We start from the raw sequence: 24,228 nt of genomic DNA on the forward strand, positions 1-24,228 counted from the left end.
CTTCCCTGTAATTCCATGGGCTCTTATCTTGTTAAGCAGCCTCCTGTGTGGCACCTTGTCAAAGGCCTTCTGAAAATCCAAATACACCACATCTGCTACATCTTCTTTGTTTACCCTGCTTGTAATTTCCTCAAAAAATTGCACTAGGTTTGTCAGGCAGGATTTTCCTTTCAGGAAACCATGCTGGCTTTGGCCTATCTTGTCATGTGCCTCCAGGTTCTTCGTGATCTCATCCCCAACAATCGATTCCAACAACTTCCCAACCACTGATGTCAGGCTAACAGGTCTATAGTTTCCTTTCTGCTGCCTCCCACCCTTCTTGAACAGCTGAGTAACATTTGCAATTTTCCAGTCATCCGGTACAATACCAGAATCTATCGATTCTTGAAAGATCATTGTTAATGTCTCTGCAATCTCTCCAGCTACTTCCTTCAGAACCCATCAGGTCCAGGAGATTTATCCACCCTCAGACCATTAAGCTTCCTGAGCACCTTCTCAGTTGTAATTTTCACTGCACAAACTTCACGTCCCTGACACTCCTGAAAGTCCGGTATACTGCAGATGTCTTCCACTGTGAAGACTGATGCAAAATAAGCATTCAGTTCCTCTGCCATCTCTGCATCTCTCATTACAATATCTCCAACGTCATTTTGTATTGGTCCTATATCTACCCTCGACTCTCTTTTACCTTTTATATACTTAAAAAGCCTTTAGTATTTTCATATATATCTTTAGTATATTAGTTGCCAGCTTCCTTTCATAATTCATCTTTTCCTTCCTAATGACCTTCTTAGTTTCCTTCTGCAAGTTTTTAAAAGCTTCCCAATCCTCTATCTTCCCACTAGCTTTGGCTTCCTTGTATGCTCTCTCTTTTGCTTTTACTTTGGCTCTGACTTCACTTGTCAGCCACGACAGTGTCCTTCTTCCCTTTGAAAATTGCTTCTTATTTGGAATATATGTCTTGCATTTCCCTCATTTTTCACAGAAACTCCAGCCATTGCTGCTCTGCTGTCCTTCCCGCTAGTGTCCCTTTCCAGTCAACTTCTGCCAGTTCCCCTCTCATGCCATTGGAATTTCCTTTATTCCACTGAAATACAGACACAATGGATTTTATTTTTTCCCTCTCAAATTTCAAAGTGAACTTGATCATATTGTGATCACTGTTCCCAAAGGGTTCCTTAACCTTAAGCTCTCTTATCACCTCCGGATCATTGCACAACACCCAATCCAGCACAGCCGATTCCCTAGTGGGCTCAACAACAAGCTGTTCTAAAAAGCCATCCTGTAAATATTCTGCAAATTTTCTTTCTTGAGGTCCATTACTGGTCAGGTTTTCCCAATCCACTCTCATGTTAAAATCCCCAATGATTGTCATGACATTGCCCTTCTGACAGGCCTTTTCTATCTCCTGCTGTAATTTGTAATCCACAACCCAGCTGCTGTTTGGAGGCCTGTATACAATTGCCATTAGGGTCCTTTTACCCTTGCCATTTCTTAACTCAACCCATAGAGACTCTACACCTTCTGATCCTATGTCTCTTTTTAATGATTTAATATTATTTCTTATACACAGAGCCACACCACCCCCTCCGCATACTAACCTATCTTTCCTTCGATGTTCAGCTCCCAATGGCAGCCATCCTTTAGTCAAGTTCCAGAGATGGCCACAGCGTCATATTTGCCAATCTGTAGCTGAACTTCAAGATCGTCCATTTTATTACTTATGCTGCGTGCACTCAAGTATAACATTTTCAGTCCAGTATTTGTTGCTTTCTGTTTTAACTGCACCACGCCTCTATTGCCCTGTAACTCATCCCACTGTCTGTGATTATGCCTCATCTCCTGCCTGTTCTTTCTATCATCTCTGTTGCACGCTATCTTTGATTTATTCCTGTTTTCCCCTTCCTCAACCCTATCACCCCGGTTCCCATCCCCCTGCCAAATTAGTTTAAATCCTCCTTAACTGCTCTATTAAATGTGCCCGCTAGCTTACTTGGACCCTTTTGGGTTCAGGTGTAACCCGTCCTTTTAGTACAGGTCATACCTCCCCTAGAAGAGGCCCCAATGATACAGGAATCTGAAGCCCTGCCCCCACACCAGTCTCTCAGCCACAGATTAATACGCCTGATCATGTTATTCTTGCACTCGTTAGTACGTGGCACAGGCAGCAATCCTGAGATTACTACCCGGGAGGTCCTGCTTTTCAGCTTCCTACCTAACTCCCTGAATTCTCTCCTCAGGACCTCCTCCCTTTTTCTATCCACGTCATTGGTACCAACGTGGACCAAGACTTCTGGCTGTTCACCCTCTCCCTTCAGAATACTCTGCACCCGATCCGAGACATCCTGTACCCTGGCACCTGGGAGGCAACACACCATGTGGGTATCTCTATCAGGCTGACAGAACCTCCTGTCTGTTCCCCTCACTATGGAATCGCCTATGACTACCGCATTCCTCATCTTCCTCTCTCCCTTCTGCACCACTGAACCAGGCTCAGTGCCAGAGACCCGATTGCTGTGGTTGTCCTCTGTCAGGTCACCCCCCACCCGACTGCATCCAAAACAAGATAGCGATTACTGAGGGGGAATGGCCACAGGGCAGCTCTCTACTATCTGAGCTCTTCCCTCCCTTCCCTGACGGTCACCCACTACCTAACTCCTGTAGCCTCAGGGTGACTATCTCCTGTTTGAAAAATCACATACTTTTGATTTTATTAAATGAAGGCTATAATGAAACACAGTCCAAAGAAAATCTTTCACATTTGGTAAACTTTTTCCATATCTGTCTTTATTCCATTTGTGTGGCAAAGAAGGCTATGTGCCTGGGAGCATTTCAGTTACTGCACACCTGCGCAGTTTAGAGGGAATTGTTCTCCCTGTTAGACCATAACACCTATAGGACATAGGAGCAGAATTAGGTCATTAGGCCCATCGAGTCTGGTCTGCCATTCAATCATGGCTGATCCTTTTTTCCCTCCTCAGCCCCACTTCCTGACAGTCTGACTGCACACTATCTTTGCATTTTTACCATTCGTCCTATCCAAAGCCCCTTCGCTCCGGTTCCCATCCCCCTGCCAAGTTAGATTAAACCCTCCACAATAGCTCTAACAAACCTGCCTGCAAGAATATTGGTCACCCTTAGGTTCAGGTGCAACCGGTCACTTTTGTACAGGTCATACCTCCCCTGGAAGAGATCCCAATGATCCAAGAACCCGAAGCCCTGCCCCCTGCACCAGCTTCTCAGCCACACATTAATCTGCCAAATTATCCTGTTTCTAACTTCACTGGCAGCAACCTAGAAATTACTACCCAGGAGGTCCTGCTTCTCATCTCTGCAGGCTCTCAAAATTCTCTCTTCAGGACCTCTTTGCTTTTCCTTCCTATGTCCTTGGTATCAAAATGTACCAAGACATCTGGCTGCTCTCCCTTCCCCTCCAAAATGTTGTGGACGTGATCCGAGACATCCCTGACCCTGGCACCTGTGAGGCAACATACCATCCAGGTGTCCCACTCACATCCATAGAATAATCTCCTGTCTGTTCCCCTGACTATTGAGTCCCCTATTACTACTGCAACCCTCTTCTCCTTCATTCCCACCTGCACCATGGACCCATGCTCAGTGCCAGTAACCCAGTCTTCATGGTTCTCCCCTGGGAGATCAGCCCCCACAACAGTATCCAAAATGGTATGCTTATTATTGAGGGGAAAGGCCACAGGGGTGCTCTGCACTAATTGTCTATTCACATTTCCATTTCACCTCCCACAACTTAGGGGTGATTACTTCCCCGAAACTGATCAATGATTTCCTCGCTCTCCTATACAAGCCGAAGGTTATCCAGAAGATCATTCACGGAGCTGCAGCCGGATACACTTCACCCAGGTGTAGTTCCCTGGGAGACATTGGCTCTCCCAGAACTCCAGCATCCGGCATGATGAACACACAATGGTGACTTACTACACCAGATACAATAAGGGGTCACAGTTTAAGGATAAAGGGGAAGCCTTTTAGGACCGAGATGAGGAAAAACTTCTTCACACAGAGAGTGGTGAATCTGTGGAATTCTCTGCCACAGGAAACAGTTGAGGCCGATTCATTGGCTATATTTAGGAGGAAGTTAGACATGGCCCTTGTGGCTAAAGCGATCGGGGGTATGGAGAGAAAGCAGGTACAGGGTTCTGAGTTGGATGATCAGCCATGATCATACTGAATGGCAGTGCAGGCTCAAAGGGCCGAATGGCCTACTCCTGCACCTATTTTCTATGTTTCTAAGAGAGGAAAAAAGAGAACCTTAACAGAAACTTGCCCAGAGCCTATGCCCCTTTCAGCCAAAGCCTGACACTCCTGCTCTCACCACTGGCCTACGCCCAACAATGGCCACCCCGCTCGTCCTTTCTGGACTTTTATTTAATACACTGTGCTCCGCTCCCACCGCTGATTGGGCTGCCAGAATGAGCCCAAACGCCCACGATAACCCTTTTACACTATTTTAATTCTTATAGTAACTTAATAGTAATATATTATCTCTTGAACTGCCGCAAAACAACAAACCTCAAGTCAGCCGCTTGGGCAGCATCCGTGGAAACAAGCAGTCAACGTTTCGAGCCGAGACTCTTTGTCAGGACTCAACGGGCAGTCAACGTTTCAGGCCGAGACTCTTCGTCAGGACTCAACGGGCAGTCAACGTTTCGAGCCGAGACTCTTCGTCAGGACTCAACGGGCAGTCAACGTTTCGGGCCGAGACTCTTCGTCAGGACTCAACGGGCAGTCAATGTTTCGAGCCGAGACTCTTTGTCAGGACTCAACGGGCAGTCAACGTTTCGAGCCGAGACCCTTCGTCAGGACTCAACGGGCAGTCAACGTTTCGAGCCGAAACTCTTCGTCAGGACTCAACAGGCAGGCCGAAACTCTTCGTCAGGACTCAACGGGCAGTCAACGTTTCAGGCCGAGACTCTTCGTCAGGACTCAACGGGCAGTCAACGTTTTAGGCCGAGACCCTTCATCAAGACTCAACAGGCAGTCAACGTTTCGAGCCGAGACTCTTCGTCAGGATCAAACAAGCAGTCAACGTTTCAGGCCGAGAATCTTCATCAGGACTCAACGGGCAGTCAACGTTTCGGGCCGAGACTCTTCGTCAGGACTCAATGGGCAGTCAACGTTTCGGGCCGAGACTCTTCGTCAGGACTCAACGGGCAGTCAACGTTTCGCGCCGAGACTCTTCGTCAGGACTCAACGGGCAGTCAACGTTTCGGGCCGAGACTCTTCGTCAAGATTCAACGGGCAGTCAACGTTTCAGGCCGAGACTCTTCGTCAGGACTCAATGGGCAGTCAACGTTTCGAGCAGAAACTCTTCGTCAAGACTCAACGGGCAGTCAACATTTCGCGCCGAGACTCTTCGTCAGGATCAAACAAGCAGTCAACGTTTCAGGCCGAGACTCTTCGTCAGGACTCAATGGGCAGTCAACGTTTCGAGCCGAGACTCTTCGTCAGGACTCAACGGGCAGTCAACGTTTCAGGCCGAGACTCTTCGTCAGGACTCAACGGGCAGTCAACGTTTCGGGCCGAGACTCTTCGTCAGGACTCAACGGGCAGTCAACGTTTCGGGCCGAGACTCTTCGTCAGGACTCAACGGGCAGTCAACATTTCAGGCCGAGACTCTTCATCAGGACTCAACGGGCAGTCAATGTTTCGGGCCGAGACTCTTCGTCAGGACTCAACGGGCAGTCAATGTTTCGGGCCGAGACTCTTCGTCAGGACTCAACGGGCAGTCAATGTTTCAGGCTGAGACTCTTTGTCAGGACTCAACGGGCAGTCAACGTTTCGAGCTGAGACTCTTCGTCAGGACTCAACGGGCAGTCAACGTTTCGGGCCGAGACTCTTCTTCAGGACCAAACGAGCAGTCAGCGTCTCAGGCCTTCAGTCCTGACAAAGGGTCTCGGCCCGAAACGTTGACTGCTCGTTTCTACAGATGCTGCCTGACCTGCTGAGTTCCTCCAGCGTGTTGTATGTGTTGCTTTGACCCTAGCATCTGCAGTGTATTTTGTGTTAAACCTCAAGTCATATTTCACTGATAATAACCCTGATTCTCATTCTAATGACCCCATCAATAAATCTTTGCTCAACAACGTTTGCTTCACAGAGAGCAAGTGCAGTAAGCCTAGTGTTCATTCATTGCAGGAAAGCAGCTGGTCAGGGCAAGACTTAACAAAAGTTTGATTTTTAAAAATTCTACAATGGAAAGCAAATCCTTTCCCAGCAGATAATATTACAGAAGCTAAAGATTATCCTGTTCTAATTTGAGCTCTCCTTCAAAGCTCCAGCTTGAGTTGATATTTCAGTCAGGAGCTCTCCTGGCAACGCTGAATGGAGCTCCTTAATGATCAAATCCGGCAGAACCACATTGACAGGCTCCAAGAGGAAGAAGGAAAGGCCAACGAGACACAAAGCAGAAGTGAAGTGGGCAAAATGAGACAAGTTGTTGACTGCTGCTTTGTGAGTCTTTACGCAGCGTAGAAAGTGCTGACTCGCGCCTCGGTGTTAACCTCAGGGGATTTAAAAGCCGTTGGATCCTGCAATCCCCAGAGTTCCTTTCGGAGTCAAGAACGAGGCTTAGAAATGACCGCTAATGATCGGTTTTTTAAACATCATAAAAGCAAAGGAGAATGGTGAGAGAAAACAAAGAGAAAGACAAAAAGAAAATAAATCATGATCTTCTCATACCAGATTAGAAATAACAGAAGTTCCACTGATAAATTAACCAATAAGATAGCAACATGGTACCTGCCACTGAAATCAAGAAGTTTTCAGAAAAATACAGAGGCAACTGTACCTACTGGAAACTCAGTGAAAAATTCCATGTATATAGGTGATTATATAAAATTTCAAACAGCAGAGAGTTAAAACTACAAGAAAGATAACAATTCTATATCGCAATCCAACCAAACAGACTCTACTTCCCAGCATTTAGCCTATGGTTCTTTAATCAGAAAGCCACACGAAACCAAAGAAGCATTCAAATCACCCTGTAAGATTACACAGGGAAGTTACGGCGGCAAGTTGCAGAAGGAATCAGTGGGTCATGCGGCACGCTGTGGGAAGAAAGGAACTGTCAACATCTCGAGTTGAAACCCTGCAGCAGGATCTTGACTCCTGCAGGTTATAGCTCTGGAATTCATTAACAAAAATCAATTTAGTTTCACTAAGGAGCACCCAAATCACGGTCCACAAGTCAAATCCGGCTTTGCGAACTTTAGATCAGGCTGTTAAAAGAGACCTGCGGTATTTATTTACTAGAGATACAGCGCAGAATAGGCCCTTCCCGCCCAATGAGATGCACCGACTTAACCCTAGCCTAATCAATGACTGATTTACCTACTAACTGGGGCATCTTTGGACCGTGGGAAGAAACCGGAACACCCGGAGGAAACCCACGCACTTCACAGAAAGGACAAACAAACTCCTTCCAGGTGGCTCCAGAATCGAACTCCAAACTCAGGAACGTCCTGCACTGTAATGGTGTCACACTAACTGCTACGCTACTGTGTCATTGTCCATTGTTCCTCTGCCCGACCCACCACTCTCACTGAAGCAGGTGTAGATCCTTGGGAAAAGGCACCTCTCTACACTGACCTTTGTTTAGTCACAATACTGAAATGCTTTTGTGCTGAAAAACCTGTCACAGGAAACAAATATTCACGCAACTTCCAAGGGAAAAAAAGTTTTGAACTTTATTCAACTTCGTGTGCTAACTAGCTAATTCTGCACGAGGATTTTCCAACATCAGTATCTGCCCTTCCAAATGGGTTCTGTGGACATTCCACTAAGTTCTCCTCTGATGTTAGTCGTCAGTCCGATGCAGGGCTTCGAGAGTTTCTTTCCTCTGACCGTAGCTGCTTGATCCTGCTCAGCTTCTCCAGGAAATTGCGTGTTGCCTAAAAGCACAGGGCTCACTCCAGGACTTCATCCAGGCGACAGGGGACAATATTGAGGGAGTACTACATTGTTAGTACTGTTGCTCGGTAAGATACCAAACAAACGTAGTTCTTCCTCTTCTGACATCTTGTGGTGGTTGGTAGTCCAACTTAAAGGTGCATTACCGCCGCCAGTTGAACATAATAATTTTCCTGAACATACAGATGAACCGACAGCATGTAAGCAATGTCATTTTAAGAAACAGGATGTGAAGACAAAATGTACCCAATAAATGTAAAATGGAGTGCGTGTCGTGGTGGAACAGCTCATGCCAAGTAAAGTCACCATGTTCACCCAGCAGGTGCTCTGACACACCCAGGACTCTTGTGATTTCCCAAAACATGCCACAAACACGTGGAGCTGTCAAGCCCAGTTAATATCTTTATTCTAAAATTCTACTGCACCCCATTTTGTGTTAAAGAGTAGGATTTTTGTCCTAATATCATTTACCTTTTTCATTTCAGCCTAAACTCAGTGAATGGAGATTAACACAAGATAATATTAGAATAAACTCGAATTCTTCCTACCAGGTATGCGACGACTTCATATCCTTGTTCCTTCAGCCAGACCAGAATACATGAGGTGTCTAAACCACCACTGTAGGCAAGAACCACTGTACCCTTTGACTGAGACATTGAGCCTTAAGAAAAGAAGGGAGAAAATAAGATAAACAAGGCTGTTAATTACCAATAAAATTGTCCAAAGAAAGGCAAAGCATAAATCAAAGTAGCCCCAGTATTTTACAAGAAATATTTTAATCCCATTCACAAAGATTAAGTCAAATAACTTGAAATATCAAAAAAATCAATCAGTGGAACTGGAGATGATGGAAATCTGGACTAAAAACAGAAAATGCTGGGAATATGTAATAGGTCATACAGTATCTGCGGCAAGAGAAACAGACCTGTCACCAGCACTTGAAATGTCTAGCTGTAGTTTTAAGATCTACAGAGAATATGGTTGTGAATTAGTATGCTTACACATTTATCCAAATAAAAAAATCAGACAAAAGTGTTTTATTAAAGAACAGAATAAACATCACTTTGTTGTATAAAATTATTCTTTAGCTTGAAAAAGGGTTGTTAGCACTTGTGAACAGAATGAAATGGTGATTCACTTATGACAAGTGATCTTTAAAACTACAAGAACCCTTTCAATTTCACCAATTATCACGGGCTTCTGCACTGCCTGCGGTGATAAAATGGCTTTGTGGCTGTGAACTCGCTTTCCTGAACCTTAGTTCTGAATGTTACTTTCTATTGTTTGCGCGATTTGTTCTTTTTTGGGCATATTTAATACAGCAGTTGATTGGTTCCTGATTAGTGAAGGTGTCAAAGGCTACGGGGAGAAGGCAGGAGAAAGGGGTTGAGAGGAATAATAAAACAGCCATGATGGAGTACCAGCTACAGCCTCGATGGGCTGAATGGTATAATTCCGTTCCCATGTCTTATGGATATGTACACTGAGACCTCTCTGTTACCCACCTCGTCCTCCTCCCATTTTTAATATAATCTTGCCCGCTTGTTGCCCATAAACGCACCTCCTCACATTCCTCCTGCAAATTTGGCATATCTGACCAACGCACAGTGCAGGGTGGCAAAGTAGAGTAGCGGGTAATGCAATTGTTTTACCGCACCAGCGATCACCGATTCCCGCTGCTGTCTGTAAGGAGTTTATACGTTCTCCTTCTGACCAAGTGGGCTCCCCCATGGTGCTCCCGTTTCAGACGTACGGTTTAGGATGAGTGAACTTGCGGGCTGCCCTCAGCACAATCCTCACAGAGTTGATTTGATAAAAACGACAAATTTCGCTGCGATATTTCAATGTGCATGTGACCAATCTCTGCATTGACACTTCCTGCAGCCTGGAACTCTCTTCCCCACTTTCAACTATGCTACCAGTTCTGACACCATATGTGAGGAGACCTCAGCCTAGCCTAAATGCTTTATATAGAAGCTAGGCAGTAGCGTTCTGACAGAACACCGCTCTTTGCTTTCTGGTCACTGCACAATCTGCCAGGTGGGTGGGAAAAGTGAAAGTTTTTATTCCGGCACCTTTCCTGACTTCCTTTCCAGTCACGAGGAAGGATCTCGGCCCAAAACATTGGCTGCTCATTCATCTCCATGGACGCTGCCTGACCTGCTGAGTTCCTGCAGCATTTTGTGTGTGTTGACGTTAATTCATTTTAGCATTTTCCCGTCGATTCTACGGGGTTTTATTTTATCCTCTCTCATGAAGGACCCAGAATCAGAATCAGGTTTAATATCGTTGGCGAATCTCATGAAATTTGTTGTTTTGCAGGAGCAATACAGTGCAACACATAATTTTAAAAATATAAATTACAATTTACAAGCTGGTTATACCTCATTTTATTATTTTATATATATATATATATTAAAAAATATATATATATACACACAACCACTTCATTGATACTCATTACATCCTTAAAATCCACTATTAGTCAAACACAAATGCTCCCAAAACCCTCACTGTTTTCCCATAACTTGTCTCTTGGAATATTTTATCCACCCTTCAGAAAATTTTCCAAAATTCACCCACCACTGCCGTCGGAAAGGTTAGTCTGAGCACCCTAGGTCCATGCTTCTCGTCCTTTTAAAGAACGGAACTATGTTGGCCACCTTCTAGACCTCCTAACCCGCACGTGGGTGAAAAGCACCTGCTGTGTAACATCAAACAAGCAGAAACTTTGATATTCGATGGCGTTTGTAAATATGGTCGAGTTTCCCAGCAGCTCCACGCTGAAAAGAAATGGTTGCAGTCACTGCCCAAAGTTGTCTGCTGAGCTGGTGCTGAAACATTCCAGGCTCTGCCGTGACATGACCGTGAGTCCACTCGACCCAACCAGCTCTAGTTGGTTCGGTTCTTCCATCTCGTGGAGACAGTGCAGAGAGAAGTTTGCAGCCATCGATCAAGCCTTCCATAGCTTGCACACTGCCATACTCCTCTGTGCCCTCTGATGCAGAACATTACACTCCAGAGAGCTGGCAGACATGTGCACTGTGCTCTGGGCAACCTGTGTAACATCGCATCTTGTGCAGATCTCAGCTCCACCTTTTCAGTTTAATAACAGGGTGTAGGGTGTGTCATTCAATGCTAAGTAACATAACTCTCCCAAAAATGCACCAGGTGTTCAAGACTTAACTGCTGACATGGACTGAAATGGTTAGATAGTCACGTCCTTGGAGGATACACAGAGATCTCCTGCTTTCCACCAAAAATACAAAAAAACAGGAAAATCTCAGGAGATAACTCTCTCAAGGGCCCTGCCATTACTTTGCAACTCAGAATTTTACGCTTCCCATCACCTGTTCCAGCAGCAATGCACTTCCCCATTGAAACTAATCAGGGATGACAAGATTTAGCTGGTGGTTAGCCACCAGAATGAATTTGCATGTAGTATTTGCCAACAAGAGAAAGGCACCGATTAATTCAGTTTCCATCCCTTTATTCCAGCTTCTTGAAACCCACTGCTCAGAGTCTCACGTTCAGGCCGAATCGAGGCGCTAGGCCATGATATAGACGTTGATGTAGGTACCAGGCCTGACTGGAATCGTCAGAGTGACAGGGTTCGAGGCGAGGGACGGGACTCGCCACGACTCGGCTCTGCGTTGAACTACGGGACTCTCTTTGTGGACTTCAGTTCAGAACGCTATTTGCTCGTGGTTATCGTCTGCCTGATTTGTTTTATTTTCACTGTGCACTGGGTGTTCAATGGTCTCCATTTTTTGTGTGTTCTTTGGGGTGTCTGTTTCATGGCTGCCTGTTAGAAGACAACTCTCAAGGTTATGTAATGTATACTTTGATAATAAATGTACTTTGAGCTTTACCCCAACCCCCATCTCACCTATCCCACCTCAACTTTGCAACACACGCAAAATGCTGGAGGAACTCAACAGGCCAGGCAGCATCTTTGCAGACTGAGATTGCCCTATCTGCTTTCTTATTAAATTTAGAGTGGGTCCAGTTCCCTCATTTCATACACACATCTTTAATTTATTTTATCTTCTAGCCATGCCACCTAGATAAGCTTAATCTTGGCCCAATCACAGGACAATTTACAATAACCAATTAACCTACCAACTGCTACGTCTTTGGACTGTGGAAGGGATCCCACACAGTCATGGGGAGAATGTACAAACTCCTTAAAGGCAGCGGCTGGAATTGGTTGTGCTAACCACTACACTACCGCCTTACACCTATTGCACCGTTAAGGCTGATTTATACTTGTGTGTACAGGCTATGCCCTGGCCCTGATTTTCACTTCTGCGTCGCTCTACACCGTAGCGAGCATGCGCTGGTGTGCGCCCAAACGCTAGTTGGGGTTTCTATGCCACTGTTTTGAGTTTCTTCATGAGAGACATGAACGAGGAAATGCATTTCAAACATTTTCGCATGTCGGCAGGTAGATTTGACGATTTGGTTCATCTGTTTCACATCGGTGTACAGACGTGGCGGAGAAGAAGCAACCGGAAATGTGTAGGAGGAAATGCGATGCTACCAAGCGGACCAATCACAGTTGTTGAGGTCTGCGTCGCCGTGACGCGTGAGTTACTTTTTTGGGGAGGTGCACGTCACCCTACGGGGTAGGGTACGTGGTACCTGCAGCGTAGATGCGACGCACAAGTATAAATCAGCCTTTACTTTTGGATGTTTTACAAGGGGAAGTGTTTTTAGCTAGAATTCCAGAACCAAAGAAGCACAAGGTCAAACTTCTGTCATTACCTCAATATTCTTTGAATACAGCTAACTCCGTATCTGAGATAAGAACTGAATGAGCTCGTCAGCTCCTGGAGCAGGAAATTTGGTACTAACTCCAAGAATGTGCACTAATAAAATCACCTACTCTACTTGTACATGGGGAATATTGAGCAACCTCAAAGTATTGCAATAATGCCAACATTTAAAAAGAGTACAGGTCCTGCCCAGGTTGCAGCAGAGTTCTGTTCCAGAGATCTGTTTGTAACCTGACACTTTGTAATGTGGAAATGAGCGTAAACACCGTGTGGGAGGGGATCACAGCAACAGTGGTGACGGGAGAACGAGCTGGAATGGGAAGAGCAGCCAGCCGCCCCTCTCACTGACTCTGAGTGAGAGAGTGAGTCCCAACTCTGCTCAACTCAATTAGGCATAAAACAAAGGAGCCAAATCTGGCCATTCAGCCCATCGAGTCTGCTCCAAAATCCAACTGTTGTAAATCAGAGAGCAGGCATATGGAAATACTCCAGTCCCACACCGGTCCCCAAAACACTCTTTTGTTGAGTTTGCATATTAGGGAGGACCTGTATCACATCATTCTCTATGTAAAACAAAATCACTGAAAATGCTACAGCATTTTTGAACAATATGTTATCAGTTGTTTAAACACACTTTATACTCCAAAAACTCCATTATTCCAGTGTCTACTTCCCACAGAACAATAATATCAACATTTTTATTTTTTTTAATTAAATGGACTCTAATACCTCAACCTCTTTCAATCTGTGAACGAATTCCAATCTTTATGGAAAATGTTTAAACTGTTACAAGAATTACAGATTTTCCTATTTTGGTTTGCTATCCATCAGGATTTTCTACCCTGTGTGAGAGCACACAGACTGCAGGAGGTAGGGGACAGGAACTGTCATCAGGTAAAACGAGGGAAACCCATTCTCCCTGCTCACTAAACATCCCCTTGAGCTCAGCAGCTATAAACCTCCCCTCCAAAATGACTGGATAATCAGGGCTAATGAGGCAAGTTACTTAAGTGTACCATCAAAAAAAAGCTTTTAAGATTGGCGGTACCAGTTGTCAACACTATTAGTTAGTTTTATAGAGTTGTCCTTTTAATAAAAATCCCCCAGAATATAGGCCGACTTACAAAACACAACTAAGGATAAGTCTAGAGTCTTTAAATGAACTGTCTAAATTTAACCACAGATGTTTGTACAATGAACAGCTTTTTCACATTTATCATTATTATTTTTCTTTTTTTTGTATTTGCACAGTTTCTCTTATTTTGCACATTGGTTGCTTGTCCGACTTTGTAATCTTTAAATTAATTTCCATCATATTTCTTTGGTCTACTTGAATGACTGTAAAAGAATAATTGTAGGGTAGTATATAGTGATGTATTTGTTACTTTGATAATAAATATACTTTGAACTTTGAAAATATAACAGAGCTTGAGATTCCTGATTTTTTTTTTGTAATACAACATGGTTTATTCTCACTCCTACTATCATCCATTTGCTGTCCCTGACTTTTAATCCTGCAGAGTAATTATACAATATTATAATAAAATCATTTATTGACTCACTGTTGCAATATAAAACAAATCACCCATTGTTCAGTTACAGCAATATCTAGATATCCTGTTTTAATGTCGCAAGTAACTTTTTAAAGATGTTTCAGGAACCAAGTATAAACTTAAAACTGAACCAAGCAAGATGATATTAGTGTCGCAATGACGGATCTCAGCCTGAAACATCACCTCTTTTAATGCTGCTGGACTTGCTGAATTCTTCCAGCATTTTGCGTGTATAACAATAGACAATACCTTTGCCTCTGTAACTGCAGATGATATGACAGCACCTTGTCGAAAGGTTGCTCAAAGATATTGCTGTTTTAAGGAAGTAAAAGGAGAAAAAATTAAGTTCCAAAACCTTGGACCTTAGCCACCAATACCACAAAAATCGGATAGGAGGAAGAAACTGGATAACTGAAGAAAGTGATGGTGGAAGTTTAGAGACAGGAGGAGCAAGGGGCCGAGAAGTTTTAAAGATTAGCTTTATTTATCACATGTACATTGAAACATACAGTGAAATGCATCTGGCACCAATATAGATAGCATGCCCACAACTTACTATCCCTAATCCTAACCTGATTTTGGAATGTGAGAGGGAACAGGAGCACCTGGAGGAAACCCACGTGGTCACGGGGAGAGTGTGCAAACTCCTCACAGACAGCGGCGGAATTGGACCCGGATTGCTGGCGTCCGTATTAGCATTACGCAAACCGCTACACCACCATGCCGCTCAAACTTGGATGAAAAATCGGAAGGGGAACAAGACCTTGCTTTCAGGAATTCACATGGGTGACTGAACACCAGAGCAATGGGTGAATGCACTTTGGAGAGTTAGGACTTTGACAGTGGAGTCTGTGTGACCAAACACTTACAGCAACGCAGTTCTCTTCCTGTAAAAAACAACCCCTGAAACGTTGGTGCTGGAAGGAAGCATTGTGACACTCACGGGCTGCCTAGCACAATCTTCACTGATTTGATTCGGTGTAAAACGATTCATTTCACTGATGTTCACGTGACAAATAAAGATAATCTTGGTAGCTAGGATACAGAGTTCTGTGGTAGGGGTTTAAGGCAATGATAGGACCAGGAGGGGCACATCCTCACAGACAGGGGATAAAAATGGGCCGTGGGCTTGGGGCGCTGAGGGAGAGCCACAAGGACACCTCCCTCTCCAGTGCCTCCCTTGCTTCAACCTCCAGGCTTCCCTGAGGCCTAGCGAAGGCCAGCTGTTCATCAGTCACCTTGAAAAGGTCAAAGCCTGAGGCAATGCTCATCTCCTCTTTGGTAGAAATGATGTTCACAGTCGTTTGGGAAAAGGAAGCCCAGGCTGGTGATGGGACAATACTTCAAAGGATGGGCTTTTGAGAAAAGTTATGGAACTGGTTGTATTGACTGAATGGGGGAGGGGAGAGTCCACTAACAGAGCTAATGTACAATGATTCAATTTTCTGAGAGCAATTTGAAGAGAAATGAATTGTGTGTCTCTGGTGTGGAGTTAATAGTCTCAACTGGTCCAAGTGTTGTATCCATTTTGTGAAAACCAGCAGGGGAACTAGGAAGCCTGACAGACTAAATTTCACCTTTTTTTGCAAACTGCTATAGAGTCCAATATAAAAGTTTTAAATTTTCTTTACGTGCTTAAATGTACAAGCCTTAGCCACAACTCAGAAACAGAGGCTTGCAAACCTCCCCTACAGTCCATCGGCATCATCAGTTAGTTACCTGATCACATTATCTAGGCCAGTGATTCTCATACAGCCCACATGCAACTGCCAGCCTTACTGCTAATCAAATGTCAACTCAGATTTTAATACTTGATTGCTTGTTTAAAATACGCTTCGCAGAGCTTTGACAGCTCTGCAGTGGCGGGTATCATGCATTAAAAATTCATATAGTTGCCGATTACGAAACGCTTTAGGTATCCAAGGGTAGGTGTTGCCTACCGCATAGCAAGCTGGCAAAGGATACACAGCGGGATATAGGTCCGTTGCAGGAATGGGAGGAGAAGGAAAGGGCCCGCGCACAGTTAACGGCAAGACCCTTAACAGTGTTGATGTGCAGGTGGATCTCCATAGTTCCCTGAAAACAGCTACGCGGGGTACTGGAGACAGAGTAGTTGACAAACTGAGATCAAGAATCAAGGAAGTTGTGTTGAAATTTTATAAAACTTGGACTGCGTCCGGAGTAGTGCATTCATACCTGGTTGCCTCATTATGAGGAAGAATACAGAGCCTACGGAGAGGGAGCAGAGCAGATTGCTGTCCGGGATTAGAGGACTGTGCAGTAAGAGGTTGCTTTCTCCGCAGCAGCGGTGGCTGAGAGGTCGCGATCTGATACAAGTTTATAAAATTATGAGAGGCGCAGATAGATGGCCAATATTTTCCACTCCCCCCCCCCAACAGTCATGCTTTTGAGTTGAGAGGGGTACATTCTGACGAGATGTGGTGGGTGCCCGGGTAGTGGCAAATGCAAATACGATAGAGATATCCATGGGACTCCTAGGCACATGAATAGGCAGGAAATGGATGGAGCTGAAGGAATTAGTTTAGCTAGTAATTTGGTTACTAATTTAGTTAGTTCAGCACAATATTGTGGGCAGAAGGGCCTGTTCTTGTGCTGTACTGTTCTATGTTCTATTTTATTAATATACTCTGGAGGAATTCTCATTTCCCTAAATCCACCTCTCGCCAATCATCACAATTGCTGCGGGCAGTTTTTCTGTCTACATCAGGAAGCTCTGAATACAGATTTCGGAATCAGAATCAACATCACACGCAAAATGCTGGAGGAACTCAGCAGGCCAGGCAGCATCGATGGAAAACAGTACAGTCGACATTTCGGGCAGGGACCCGCCGGCGGGGCTGGAGAGAAGGAAAGATCTAAACTGCTTCAGGGTAGGCGTCCCTGGAAGAAACTTCACGGTTCAGCAGTCCGATCACAAAACAGGAGAAAATCTGCAGATGCTGGAATTCCAAGACACACACACACACACACACAATACTGGAGGAACTCAGCAGGCCAGGCAGCATCGATGGAAAACAGTGTGTTGATTGGACTTCCAGCATCTGCCGATTTTCTCTTGTTTATGTTCAGATTTAATATCTCCGGCATATGTCGTGAATTTTGTTAACTTTGCTTCCTACAGTGTTTACAACCTACTAAACCGAAGTTACGGTTGCTTCACGGCAAGGTTATTCCCAGTGGCCCCATACTAGTCTTGAAATGATTGACTATACTGCATAATGGAATCCAAATTAGAACGTAGAAACACAAAAAAAACCCCTCGGACGAAAGTCCATCAGATCTCAAAGACGGGTCAGTAGAATGTGGTCGTTTTGTACCAACAGGAAGTCTTTATTATGCCACTCCGCAGGAGATCAGGACAACTTTGCAATACCCAGAGGCAATGTCATCATCTGCATCTGGATTTGAGGGAGTTTTACTTTCAAACAAACTCACTGGAGCGAAATATAACAACAGGTCGAACAGGCGAACTTTCCGATCGAGACCTGCATCAATCGTGCGCGCCAGTCTTTATTATCTGTTTTAACTTTTTTTAAAAAACACAAAATGCAAAGACAATTCTGTAAGGATTACAAACAAGGGCTGAGGAAATAAAATCACGCTGCATGTCCAGGCATTAGTTTTTGGAAATGGAGCCGAGCAGGTGAGGGAATTCGGAGGTGCCGCGGTGACAGGCACCCGGAGCGGCTGCGGGTCACCCTTACCTGTGTCCCGTGTCCCGTGTCCCGACCGCCGCGTCCGCTCCCCGCTCTGCCTTTGCGATCCCACGGACTCGCGTCTTTTTTAAAATCCCCCACTTCGCGCCGCTACTGATTCTGCGCGACGCCGTGAGGGGGCGGGCCGACGGGCCTTGATTGGCAGGCGCACGGTGCTGGGGGCGGTGCCCACCCATTCCCCGCCCCCGGCGTCCTGACGTCACGAGACCCCCCCACCCCCCGGCTGCCTGTGCTTCTTGCACAGCGGTGAGTGTGCTCGCAATTGAGGGAGCATTCAGCGGGTTTGAGCGGTCGGGACCCTCCAAATGAGGCAAGAGGAGGTGGCAAAGACTCTCCCAGAATGTATCTAGAGCACTTGAATTGTCATGGGATAGAGGGTCACATCATATGCATGCCAACCATCCTATCAGTTCATTTATTATCAAAGTCAGTCACGGAACAAAGACCCCCCCTCCAAAAAAAGTCAAAATATATAGTACATACACCATATACTACCTCAAAGCACATTCATTAACAAAGAATGGGTAAATCATACACCTTGAAATCTTGTCTGCTTACAGGCAGCCACAAAGCGAGGGACCCAAATAACCCAATAAAAAAAAGGCCAGAAGACTTTGAGATTCATTTTCTTGCAGGCATCTAGGAAAATTAAGAAACACAATAGAATTTATGATTTTTAAAAAACTAGACAGAGACAGACAATGAATGTGCAAATGAAGACAACTTAGTGCAAATAATTTAAAAAATAATACTGAAAGGGTGGTGAATCTATGGAATTTGTTGCCACGGGCGGCAGTGGAGGCCAAGTCATTGGGTGTATTTAAGGCAGAGGTTGATAGGTATCTGAGTAGTCAGGGCACCAAAGGTTATGGTGAGAAGGCAGGGGAATGGAACTAAAGGGGAGATTGGATTAGCTCATGATAAAATGGCGGAGCAGACTCGATGGGCCGAATGGTTGACTTCTGCTCTTTTGTCTTATGGTCTTAACGGGACACATCAGCAACAGTACATTTTGGCCCAATTAGCTGAAGCTTCATGGAAATGGCTAAAAGGTATAAAAATACAAACTACTGTTTAACTGAGTAGCAATTTCTGTATTTAAATGAAATATAGAACAAATTAGGACACTACCAATGTCTCTACAGTACTGTAAAACTGTGTATTAGTTCCAAATAGATATTGGCAGAGGAATTCATCTGCTGTTTTCTTTGTTAACTTAGCATCAGCAGTTCAATGCAATACATAATATAGAAGAAAAAGTAAGTTAAAATAAAACTATAATAATAAATACATAAATAAATAAATTACAATATGTATATTGAATGGACTAAAAATCGTGCAAAAAACAGAAATATCGTATATTTTTAAAAAGTGAGGTAGTGTCCAAGGGTTCAATGTCCATTTAGGAATCGGATGGCAGAGGGGAAGAAGCTGTTCCTGAATCGCTGAGTGTGTGCCTTCAGGCTTCTGTATCTCCTACCTGATGGTAGCAGTGAGAGAAGAGCATGCCGCTGTCTTGCCTTCTTTATAACTGCATGGATATGTTGGGACCAGGTTAGATCCTCAGAGATCTTGACACCCAGCAACTTGAAACTGCTCACTCTCTCCACTTCTGATCCCTCTATGAGGATTGGTATGTGTTCCTTCATCTTACCCTTCCTGAAGTCCACAATCAACTCTTTCTTCTTACTGACTTTCGTCTTACGTGTGGATAATGGACTGCATTCGTACATTGCTTTAGATGATTGCATCTTCATTTTCGTTGGAACATTCAAGATGATTGTAGATACCATCAAATTCTTCATGATTCCTACCCTGTTGAAGTAGCAAAATCATTTTATTTTCACTCCCGGCCAGTTTTTGGCATCTCAAAGTCTGAATGCTTGAAACTGTGGTGAGCAAAACAGTACTGAATTGTCTTACTGCTTATTTCTTGCCAACTATCGGTGACAAAAACCTTTTGAACACAAACACACACGACTGATGCTATTTAATAGCTGATCGCTCTCTGCAGGGTGTAGTGTCTAACAGCCACATAAGTGGACATGACTGACACTAACGAGAAACTCAAACAAGAGTCCCGATGAAGGGTCTTCGCCCGAAATGTTGACTATACTCTTTTCCATGGATGCTGCCTGTCCTACCCAGTTCCTCCAGCATTTTGTGTGCATTGACTAGTGAGAAAAATTCGACCACAGCCTCCTACCCCAATTAAGTGGCACAGTGGCCCAAATAAATGAAGTGAATCCTGTCTATTTTCTTGATTTAGCTTTTGTTCTTTAAGAGTTGTCCGAAATAAATGGTTGGCCTGATTATGACCCAATTAACCAGAATCCACTGTATATTAAAAACTTTGACACGGAGACTGATGTATTTGATGATATTTCACCTGTTCTGTTTCGAAGATGTTAGAGAAGATGGAGATAAAAGCTAATATAATGACTTTGTGGACAAACTTATGAATAGATTGTCGAAGCAGAGATTGTCCCCTTTACAGTTTCATACGTTCTGGAGACCAAAGAAAGGAAATAGTGTCAGAAGTGTCAAGAACTAGAGGAGACAGGTTTATGGACAATGGTAAAATCACCGGAGGGAAGACATCTGCTGACATTTAGTGCAGCAGTGACGGTCCTCAATCTCTGGCGGTGTCCAGGGCTTCCTTCATCATCTCAGTAGCTTCCTCTCGGCTTTCACTCCTGTCAGTCATGCAAGTCCCGCGTGGAGACTCAGGAATACCGTCACTCTCAGATAGTGGAATGATTCCTCATGGCTGTTGCCATAACAGTTCTGTTTTGCCGGTCAAGGTTGTTAGCCCTGAGCTGAACCCCTGAACCTGGAGGACCTGTGGACCACTGTTACCCTTTGACCTTTTCAGTATGGGTGACCCTACCAAGAGCCAAAGTATAAAGCCCTGACTCCAGCCAACGTAACTCTCTGGGTTATTGAGGCACACAAGCTTCCAGGCCCTACGACAAAGTTGTGGTCCTCTTGGAGAAGGAGAAGGGCAAAGGGAACATTTACTTGTAGATCAAATAGACCAGATCTGTAATTCAATGACTGAGAGGGTAGTGTGAGTTGATGCAATTAATACTTTCAAATAAGCCGAAAACTCGAAGAAGATATTATGGGGTGAAATAGCGTGAGAATGCTCCTTTGTAACAATCAAGTGTAGGCTGAAAGGACTGAGCTGATCCTTCGCACGGTGACACTGTGCTCCTGGATCTACTCCAAAGCTCAGCGTGCAAAGCACTCTGATTATCAATATCACAAACATGGTGTGAGTGGGAGCTCCAATTAAGTAACACAATAAGGCTGAATAGAGTAAAATGAAGTCAGTTTCAAGTTAATTTTAACTCAGTTCAGTGACACAGCAGTTTTCCTGGTTACATATGATGCATCTGGGGCTTTCCAACAATAATACCATCAGGAAATACTCCTATATTAAAAGTGCCTCACTCAAAGTTGATCATTGCCCAACTAATTTGTTCACTCGTCTTTTAAAGAGGAAAGATCTGATCAGAAGGTGGATAATGGTTGAGGAAGTCTAACATTATTAAAGTCAGGAAAGTGAAAAGAGAGGAGTTTTAAAAAATATTCCCGATAGTAATGAAAGCAGCACAGTGTAAATTGGAGATGTCATTATCATTTTTGATAAAAACAAGTCAGAAAGTAATGGATCTGTCCCTTCTCTTCTCCACCGCACCCTTCAGTTCTATTCACATTTTGCCCTTGGCAGCTTGGGCTCCACACAGATCAAACGTCAGCAGTTCAGTGTTTACTGGCAAAAAAAAGCTGTGAAGTAGATCTGTTTCCTTTCAATGATCACCTCCTTGTGTGCGGCACAAATAAGATCTGCAGCGTTGTGTTGTAGATGAAAATCACTTCATCCAACAAACAATATTCCGGGGAGAAGAGGAAGTACCTCATCATTTGTCATAGTTAGTATTCTGTTTCAATTCTACCACTATTGTATGGTTATTCAGACTTTCTTTCCAAGTACTGAGACTCTGGCTGCGGCACCACCCACAGCTTCAAATCTAGTTTTCCATCCCAGTCCGCGTGGGAAGTCACAGGGAGCTGCAGAAGGGCTAAAGCAGGGAGTGGTGCTCCGGGCAAGATAGAAATCTAAGGACGAAAACTGCAGCTGAACAAAATGGAGTGGTGTGATTAACTAATGGAGCGAAGTATAATGACAGGTTAAAGAGGAACGTCAGTTTTGGTTGATGGGATAGGCAAAAGGCGTTGGACTGGTTTAGAGGAATTGAGGCAGGTGATTACTGATGAAATTCAGCAGCTCACACAAGTGTTTTAGTGGAGATACAGCACGTACTCAAACTGGGTATGAAGAAGTGTGGCTCTGAGCTGGTTGGGGGCTTAATTATGGAATGTAGGGGAAGTGATAGTCTGGACTTTTTGTTGCTAATTTAAATGTCTATTAAACCAACAAAGCAACATAATTAAGCTATTCAGCCCATTGAGTCAGCTCTACCATTCCATCATGTCTGATTTAATATTCCTCTCAATCTCATTCACCTGTCTTCACATAAGCTTTGACGCCCTGACTAATCCAGCACCTATCTACCTCTGCTTTAAATATACCCAGTGACAGCCTCCACAGCCACCTGTGGCAAATTCACCACCGTTTGGCTAAGGGAATTGTTCCTCGTCTCTGTTCCAAAGAAGGTTGTACTATTCCGAGGCTATGCCCTCTGATCCTAGACTCCCCACCATAGAAAACATCCTCTCCACAGAGAGGATATCGTAAGACCACAAGACCATAAAATATAGAGGCAGAAGTAGGCCATTCGCCCCCATCGAGTCTGCTCTGCCATTCAATCATGGGCTGATCCAATTCTTCCAGTCATCCCCACTCCCCTGCCTTCTCCTCATACCCTTTGATGCCCTGGATCACATTGTTCTTTCTTTTGGATTGGTATTCTATCAATTGTGACATAAGGTGGATTAAAAATAAATTATTTTTAATAGGATCATTTTAATTAAATTTAAATTAGAATAAATCATTTTAATAAAATAGAATAAGACGAGATTTCAAAGAGTATTCTCAGATTTTTGCCGAACTGCATCACATCAATGTGATATTATTCTCTTCGTATTTTCTGATATACATGTGCGTATATTTTTCCCAAAGTAAGTAAGAAGCAATTTAAGTTTCATGTTGTCCACATATTTCAAAATAAAATAGGCACTTTAGGAATTGTATGAACGTTTTTCTAAATTGGTGATTGATAATTACTAGGGCGACACGGTAGCATAGTGGTTAGCACAACGCTTTACAGTATCAGTGACATGGGTTCAATTCCCGCCACTGCTTGTAAGGAGTCTGTATGCTCTCCCCCGACCGCTGCAGTTTCCTCCTACAGTCCAAAGACGTACCGGTGGCAGGTTAATTGGTCACTGGACATTGTCCCTTGATTAGGCTAGGGTTAAATCCGGGGATTGCTGAGCTGGGCAGCTCGAAGGGCCGGAAGGGTCACTGTATCTTCTCTAGTGCCTTTAACACCATCCAGCCCAAGATCTTAAGGCACAAACTAACGGAGATGGGAGTAGACTCTCACATGGTGGATTGGATAGTGGACTACTTGACAGATAGACCTCAGTATGTGCGGTTGGGAGACTGTAGGTCTGACACGGTGGTCAGCAGCACAGGAGCGCCGCAGGGGACCGTGCTCTCTCCGGTCCTGTTCACCCTGTACACATCAGACTTCCAATATAACTCGGAGTCCTGCCATGTGCAGAAGTTCGCTGACGTCACGGCCATAGTGGGGTGTGTCAGGAATGGACAGGAGGAGGAGTATAGGAAACTGATACAGGACTTTGTGATATGGTGCAGCTCAAACTACCTGCGTCTCAATATCACCAAGACCAAGGAGATGGTGGTGGACTTTAGGAGATCTAGGCCTCATATGGAGCCAGTGATCATTAATGGAGAATGTGTGGAGCAGGTTAAGACCTACAAGTATCTGGGAGTACAGTTAGACGAGAAGCTAGACTGGACTGCCAACACAGATGCCTTGTGCAGGAAGGCACAGAGTCGACTGTACTTCCTTAGAAGGTTAGCGTCATTCAATGTCTGTAGTGAGATGCTGAAGATGTTCTATAGGTCAGTTGTGGAGAGCGCCCTCTTCTTTGTGGTGGCGTGTTGGGGAGGCAGCATTAAGAAGAGGGACGCCTCACGTCTTAATAAGCTGGTAA

At 44.4% G+C, this 24,228-nt stretch overlaps 1 protein-coding gene across 1 annotated transcript in view; it reads right to left on the reverse strand.

Moving 5' to 3' along the window:
• The window catches only part of ass1 (argininosuccinate synthase 1), a 180,550-nt gene extending 162,419 nt beyond the window's left edge, over positions 1 to 18,131 (reverse strand). The window contains exons 1-2 of the mRNA XM_073052786.1: positions 18,004 to 18,131; positions 8,496 to 8,608 (exon numbers count right to left, since the gene is read on the reverse strand). Coding sequence (XP_072908887.1) covers positions 8,496 to 8,603 — 108 coding nt within the window. The 5' untranslated portion in view covers positions 8,604 to 8,608; positions 18,004 to 18,131. The remainder of the gene's footprint in view (positions 1 to 8,495; positions 8,609 to 18,003) is intronic.
• Positions 18,132 to 24,228: the final 6,097 nt, after the last annotated feature.

The sequence above is a fragment of the Hemitrygon akajei genome, chromosome 7 (genome assembly GCF_048418815.1).
Source record: "Hemitrygon akajei chromosome 7, sHemAka1.3, whole genome shotgun sequence".
Lineage (NCBI taxonomy): Eukaryota > Metazoa > Chordata > Chondrichthyes > Myliobatiformes > Dasyatidae > Hemitrygon > Hemitrygon akajei.